Source organism: Pteropus medius, unplaced genomic scaffold, assembly GCF_902729225.1.
Source record: "Pteropus medius unplaced genomic scaffold, Ma_sr-lr_union100, whole genome shotgun sequence".
In the NCBI taxonomy this organism is placed as follows: domain Eukaryota; kingdom Metazoa; phylum Chordata; class Mammalia; order Chiroptera; family Pteropodidae; genus Pteropus; species Pteropus medius.
This window is the reverse complement of record NW_024351732.1, coordinates 847,842-854,964: the sequence shown is the minus strand read 5'-3', so window position 1 is coordinate 854,964 and position 7,123 is coordinate 847,842. Positions and strand designations below refer to the sequence as shown.

The 7,123-nt window shown below is 57.5% G+C and overlaps 1 protein-coding gene across 1 annotated transcript; it reads right to left on the bottom strand.

Moving 5' to 3' along the window:
• Positions 1-415: 415 nt before the first annotated feature.
• DLX4 (distal-less homeobox 4) lies at positions 416-6,911 on the bottom strand. Its single transcript, XM_039846283.1, has 3 exons — positions 5,688-6,911; positions 1,954-2,150; positions 416-1,540 (listed from the first exon to the last, which is right to left on the bottom strand). Exons 1-3 carry the CDS (start codon positions 5,950-5,952, stop codon positions 1,298-1,300), a joined length of 705 nt encoding a protein of 234 aa, XP_039702217.1. The 5' UTR covers positions 5,953-6,911; the 3' UTR covers positions 416-1,297.
• Positions 6,912-7,123: the final 212 nt, after the last annotated feature.

The following is a 7,123-nucleotide window of genomic DNA, read 5'->3' as shown; positions in this document are numbered from 1 at the left end:
TCCTCCTCCCTCTTCTCCTAGGTGGGCTGGGGCCTTTCCACCCCCAGGGAGCACACTTCTCTCAGGGGAGGGCTGGATTGGCTCAGTGGGCATGTTCTCTCCCAAGGTAAGCAGGGGTCTCCCTGGGCTGTGTGGTGCTGGCTCCCTCCAGAACTGGGCCAGGAGAGACTTGGCTGGGGAGGACCGTTCAGACTTTGGTCATTCCCAGAAGTAGCATCTTTCGGTTTCACAATGGAGTGTATGAAAATATGGACTTTATTAGAACATTCCAGAGCTAGAACCATAGAGTTAGTTAAGGTTAGAGGCAAAACTAGGATCCAGTGCCTCTAGCTCACAGCTGGAATGAGATGTGAGAGAAGAGAGATGAGCAGCCAGCCTCAGAAATTAGGAAACAAACACGTCTCACAGCCAGGGCCCAGGTTTTTGTACAAACTTTAATCTCTGGAAGCTCATGGTATGAGGGGTGGTAAGAACCTGGGGCTGCTAGTCGGATTGGTTATAAATGTGAGCAGTTTGTTTAGCCATAGACAGCCATGGGGAACTGAATCGATGGACCCACCCCACCTATTTGAGGTGTCTCTACTTAACTCATCCAGAGAGACTGTTTGTCCCCACTCTGCCCAAAGTGTTACCCTGCTGTGTTCCCAAGAGTACGTGCATATGGGCTTGTTAGGTGTTGTAGGGGGAGGGGCTTTTAATAAATACCAGTTGAATTATTTGGATAATTGGATCCATTATCTACTCAAAATGATAGACATAGGGAAAAGAGGGTTTTTTGAGAAGAGCATAAATTACACATAGGTTTACAAACTCCACATTTTCAGCATCCTTCTCTCAACTTGAAGACCTCCATCCACTCCACTTCTGCTCTTGCTCACAAATGGGTTCGGCAAGGCCCAAAGCACACAAAGAAAAAAACACGCGGTATTTCTTGCTGGTTTCAACCCCAGGCTGTGGTGGGACTGCAGTCCTTTCAGGGAAGGGTTGGCAAGATTAAGGGTTCTGGGAGCAGCCTGAACTCCAGCTGATGACTCTCCGGAGCCTTTGACCAGCTAGAGAGGTGTCTGTCTAGTCCTTGGCAGTGGTTGGGTGGGGGCAGTAGCTAGTCCTTGATTAGGCTGTTTGGATTATGTGGCAAGGGGGACAGGACTCCATCCTATCCTTTTTCTCCTCTAGATCCTTGTCCTCCTGAGAAAACCCATCTGGAGCTGGTTTTCTCTTGGCCCAGAAGAGGTGCAGGTGGGCTGGGTCCCGGGCTTTGTAGGAGGGGCTTTGCCCGACCTGCCCTTCCCCAGGCTCACATCATCTGAGGTGGAGCCAAAATATCTGGGGGGTGATGCTGATACCAGGCTCCAAAGCTGTTGCCATAGCCCCCAGTGGCCAGGGCCCCTGCCTTGGGTAGATCCCAGAGGGATGGAAGGGGTGGGGAGCAGGGAGACAGGGAGGGGGGCCTACCAGTAAAGTCCCCTTCCTGCCCCCCAGAGTTCTGCTTCAGGAGCTTCTTGTATTTGGAACGTTTGTTCTGAAACCAGATCTTTACCTTTAGGAAAAAAAGGGGAAAGAATGGAAGATCAGGAAGAACATACGTGTGGAGGGACATGACCAAAGGAAAGGGACCCAGTGGTACAGAGCAGTCCTGGGAGAAGAGCAGAGGCTGGGAACACTTGCTCCCAGTCTTCCATTAGCCGGGGAAGCCCCTGAGTTCCTCCCTCAGAGTTAATACCAGTTCTCCCAGTCTGGGTATCCTCCTCCACCTAAATCCAACCCCCCTCCCTCCACATACACACACTTTTTAACACATTCCCCCCAATTTACTGAGGGCCAGCTATAAACACACCCTGGAGAACTGTGACAACAGGACTAGGGGACTCAGTCATTCCCACCTAGGAGGTGAGTTCCCAGAGAACACACTTTGGGATGGTTAGCGTGCAGGAAGGATGAGACTGGCCCCACCTGGGTCTGGGTGAGGCCGAGCTGCGCGGCCAGCTGGGCCCTCTCGGGCAGCGCCAGATACTGTGTATGCTGGAAACGCTGGTTTAGATGTTGCAGCTGCAGGCTCGAGTAAATGGTCCTCGGTTTGCGCAGCTTCTTGGTCGGAGCTTGGGGGCGCCGCTCCAAGTGCTCCGGCGACAGCGGTGGCTTCTCACTGTCTGGGGGGCAGCACAGGACCGAGTGTGTGGGATGGTGAGAGGGTCCGACGTGCAGTTTCATAGGGTCATTTGCATCTCGTTTGCATACGGCCTTGGATTAATAAAAAGCGCAGGCACCGGCCTGGCCCTTCTCTACCTTCCGGTCCACGCTCCTTTCAAACCTCATGTCCACTGTGCACCTAGTGGGACCAGATGCGGTTCTTGCCCTCAGGCAGCTCTCACTCTTAGGGGCCCAGTGACCCTAGGAAGAAAGCGCCTAGGGCTGGAGCTAAGGTAGGGGTGGCGGCAGGAGGTCAGAGTTCAACCGGGTGCGGTGGCGCCAGCTTGGGGTGGGAGTGGGAGTGCCTGAAAGAGCCAGGTGGGGTGAGACTTGGCGTGGCGGGACCACAAAGGCTCAGTGGTTATGTGGGAGGCTGGGCTGGGAGCCTGGGAGCACACACGGGGGAAAGGGCATTTCCAGGCGGAGGAACTCCCAGGCAATGCTCAAAAGGCGGAGAGGGCAGGCAATCTGCGTGGCAACAGCGCCACCTGCTGCTGAAAAAAGGGAGGGTGATTAGGAGGCAGCCATGCTCAGGTGAGGGGGGGGGGGGGGGGGAACACCCAAGGATGAGCACCCCTCCCAGGATCAGAGTGTGGAAAGTGCTCCTACGGTTTGCCATCGTCTCCCCTACTGTAAGAGGTCGCCCCGTTCCTAAGGCACACCCTAAAGGAAAAGTGACCATCTCTCCTCCCCGCCGTAACCGGCTGGCTAGGGGAGACAGCTTTCAGGGACCCTAGATGCGGGGTCGGGGCGGAGCGGCCCTTCCTCCGCCGGGCCGCATCACAGAGGGATTCTCGGCTGGCAGGAAGGTGACCCGGGTCTGGAGAGAGCGCAGAGCCCAGCAGCGCAGACCCTCCCGGCCGCTCCTGCATCACGTTGCGCTGTCACCTCCTGCCCCTAGGCTTAGCCTCCCAAGTAATCTCGATGGGGAAACAACTCCGCCTCAGAACGCGGGAGACGAGGGGTTCTCCGCTTCCGATCCGGGCGACCCCAATCTGTGCCACTCTACGGGGACACCGAGACCATTCCATGCAGATGGTTGGGCAGCGGCAGACCAAGCGGCTGAAATGGCCCCGGGTTTAAGGCAGCATTCGTTGCATTCCACGCGGGTCTACCTGCCGTCCCAGCCGAGAGGGCGCTTGTTCCTTGTGCCCAGACGGCTAGTGTCCGCCCTTGTCCCCCAAACTCTGTCTGCCTTGGTCGTGCGGCTGGTCTCACCCCACAGATCAGGTTTCCCGCCCTCGGCCGGCCCAGGTGACCAGTTGCTTTCACTTCCCCCGCATCTCTCAACCGTAGCCTGGGGCGCTTCGGGCTTCTCAGATCCACACCCCTCGACCCCCGCCACAGCCAATTCCCAGAAAAACTGTTGGGTTTCCGCTCCCGCCCGCGCCTGTCCGGCCTCCGCTTCTCCAACCCTATTGCTAGAAGCCCCAGGCTTGCAGCCGAGCGACCACCCGCGCCTCTCTGGCTGTGTGGACCGGGAATTCGGACCGGGACGCACGCAGAGAGAGCCTGGGCTGCAGCCCTGGCTCCTGAACTCTCACAGCCCTCCACGCCCTAACTCTCACTTGGGCCCCACCCAGACCCCCACCCCCACCCCCACCCCACCAAGTTCCTTTCCCTTGACAGCTGCCTCTCCCACATAGACTGCAACAGATGCACGACTGGATCTGCCCTGATAAGCGTTCCCATAAAGCCGGAGGGCCCCTTTCTCCTGGGCGCCACTGCCCTGCTTGCTCAAAGGGGTGGTGGCACGAAGCTCACTTGGAGTCAAACCTCCTCCTGAGGCGGGGGTGGTGTGTGTGTGGGGGGGTGGACACTGAGTGGATACAAAAGGAGGACCCCCCTAAGCCCTCTCTCACACCCCAATCATTCGATCTAGAGCAAGCCAAACCTATAAGTTTCACTAGAAAAGTGTTACAATCTAGTCTAAGGATGTGTGTAGTTTTCGTTGCATCCGGGGAAATTCTGTAAAGAAAAGGAACTCTCCACTCTCTTGTGGGTGGACCAAGCAAAGGGAAGACAGTGAGTTTGGCCCACAGGGCTGAAAATACCATCACCATTTCCAACAGTTATCTTAAGGACAAGGTTATCTTCCTCCACCCCAACTACACACACACACCCATATGAAAGTACCATATTAGCATATACTGAAGGGAAAGATCCAAGGGATTGTTTGAAAAACTAGATCATTTGGACATCCTCAAAAAAAAAAAAAAAAACAACTACTACTCCTCCTCCAATGACAGATTCAGCAGACTGGAAGAGGCAGCCCCAGTTCTAGTACAGAAGGTGGTTAACTTTGGGGGGCTAAGAGGAAGTTTCCTAAAATCCTCTTTTCTAGCCTCATACAGTGAAAGTCAATTTGCAAAGGCCTGGAGCCTGGAAAACAGGCTGTGTCCTTGGCCCATGCACACCCTTTCTTTGGGCCTCAGTGTGCCCATCTGTGCATCAAGGAGGTTGAGCTCCCAGATCTCTAGGGTTACTTTTAGCTCAGTGGAATGACAGAAAGGAGGGAAATGTCTTGGTCCTGGGCTAACTCCAGCGAAATCACCAGGCGGATGTGCAACCTTGGAGGAAACTGTGACAAAGACAATTGTAGGGGCAATGAGATAGGGGCAGGGAGTGCAGGGGACCTGAGGTCTGAGCCAGAGCCAGTACAGATGGGTGGGTGGATGTATTGTGTTGCATAGGTTTTGCCCTGTAACACCCAGGACCAGGAAGACAGGCTAGCTCCTTGGTTTCTTTGAAGACCTCAGTGAGAATTTTCTCAGGAGCTCAAAGTTGCCCTAGGCAATGGGAACTGGGGCCTAACCCACTCCAAGTCAAGGGGAGAAGATGATAGGGAGCCCTGCTCCTGCTGGCAGGCTGAGGTTTACAATGAGAGACTGACTGACCCACCTGCGGCTGCATTCTTATAACAATGGGTGGTGGGGTTCTAGCCCCAGTTTCTGCCAGGCCAGCTTCCGGTCTCGGTCAGGCACTTTTGGAAAGGTCCAGGGGAGTGGGGAAGGGCTCGAATAAGCCCCAACTTCTGCTCTCCATCTGAGACCTGATTTCTATTTTTCAGGCTTTGGCTTAAGTACTGCTTTCTGAGACATGACAATCTCTGCGAAGAGGGGCGACTTGGGGAAGGGGAGTGCAGGACGGAGAGAATCCTGGGGAAGGGGCTAGGCACCCAGAGACACATCTGGATTCTTTCAGTTTTCCGTTACGCGAAGGTACACACAACCCTGTTGCTCCGAGAGGTGGGGTAGGGAGTCCTGCTGCCCGGCTTCGCACAACTGCAAATCGAAACCAGGTCGGTCTAGAAAGGAGACCTAGATCAACTCGCCCCCGCCCCTCCCCTGTCTCCCTTGTTCCTCCCCCCACCCCCTGATCTCGTGGAATCTAAGTTCTGAATCCCGTTAGCTGCGCCCAACCAGGTGAGGGCGAAGTTTAGGGGTGCACAGAGGCAGGAGCCGGGAGGTGGGAAGAGCCGCGGTGGCTGGACTTACCTGCCTCCCGTTGCTGCTGAGAAGGCTGAGAGGGCGCCTCGTGTTGCTGGCAGGGCAGGTAAGCGTCTCCAGGGGTCGCCGGCCCGGTGTAGGCATAGGGCAGGAGGTGGCCATACGGCCCAGAGTAGGGCAAATCGGAGGCGGCTGCGGTTGCGGGGGACAGGCCTGGCGGGTAGGCAGCCACTACCGATGGGACGGGGGCGATGTCCGGGAAGACGGCTTTGGAGGCGTCCCGAACAGGGAGGGAGCAGGGCAAAGAGGACATTGCGGCCGGGGCGCGGGCCGCAGGGCCTAGGCCATAGCCCAGCACGTAGTCCGCTTCCTCTGCCAGCTCTCTCTTTTGCAAGCCTGGGGTGTTGGGGCCGAATGGGCCCCCAAGCTAGCCCCTTCCACACTTAAGATCCGGGGGAAAGTGTCTCTCTGCGCCTTTCCAGCGGAGAGCGCGCGCCTGGGAAAGGGGTTTCGGAGGGGTGCCCCCATGGCTTTCCCCTCCCCCCTAAATCTATGGGGGCCCCCTTTTTTGGCTCTCGGGTTCGGTTCCCGGGACCCGACGGGGGCCCCGCCCACTTAGACGTCCAGGATTGGCTATCGCTCGCAGTGACCTCACCGAGGCATGGAGCCGGGGCCCGCCCCCCAGGGCAGCCCCTGGTAGGGAAATTCTGAACTGGCAGATGCAGGGGGGCGGTGAACTCGCTCCTGGCCTAGATGTCTTGGAGTCCTCTCCGAGGGGGTGCCGGGGTTGCCAGGCGATTGGGGCAGTCTCGAAACTCCACTGCCCTGACGGCAGAAACGCGAGGGAGTTGACGGGTCTGAGATGACCACAGGGCAAGGGGAGCGCAGCGCAGTGGTGGAATGCTCTGTGGCGGCGGGGGTGCGCAGAATCTGCAGACGCGCTTTCCCGCCCTTGGGGACCAGCACTGCGGTTCCGATCCCGCCGCCACGGACCTGAAGGGGAGTCGAGAACAGACCGCCAGCGCCCGCAGCTTATTCAGCGCGTCGGAATGAGTCGCTGCAGAGCTCCGGCAGTTTGTTGATAAACAGACGCCGGGGCGGGAGAATAATCGTCTGGCACCCAGCCTACCCTGCACGCGCGAGCGCTGGGCGCGCAAACCCCCGCAGGGCGTCCTCCGCCAGGTACGCAGCTACAGCCGCGACTTCACCTCTCCGCTCCCTCGCCACTCGGTCCTGGCTTCCGCTTCCGGCAGGGGCCCCGGGTAGGTTGCGACACCGGAGCTCCTACAAGCCCCCGAGGCCACAGTTGGGATTCGCTATCTGGGCTATTGTCCGTGCGGCGTCCGGCCTTTCACGGGGCCGCATCAGGCTGAAACCGTACACGAAATGGAACAAAATGGGACAAAAATGGGAGTGGGGAGTCCAGTTTGATGGCTCCTCGGAGGGTGCCGGAAATACAACAGGCCCGGCTCGGCGGGCGCATT

Coding starts and splice junctions, on each gene's coding strand:
- DLX4 (XM_039846283.1), bottom strand. CDS start 5,952: ATGTCCTCTTTGCCCTGCTCCCTCCCTGTTCGGGACGCCTCCAAAGCC. Junction 2,151..5,687: donor TCAGCAGCAACGGGAGGCAG/GTAAGTCCAGCC, acceptor GCTGCCCCCCAG/ACAGTGAGAAGCCACCGCTG. Junction 1,541..1,953: donor TCGGCCTCACCCAGACCCAG/GTGGGGCCAGTC, acceptor TTTTTCCTAAAG/GTAAAGATCTGGTTTCAGAA.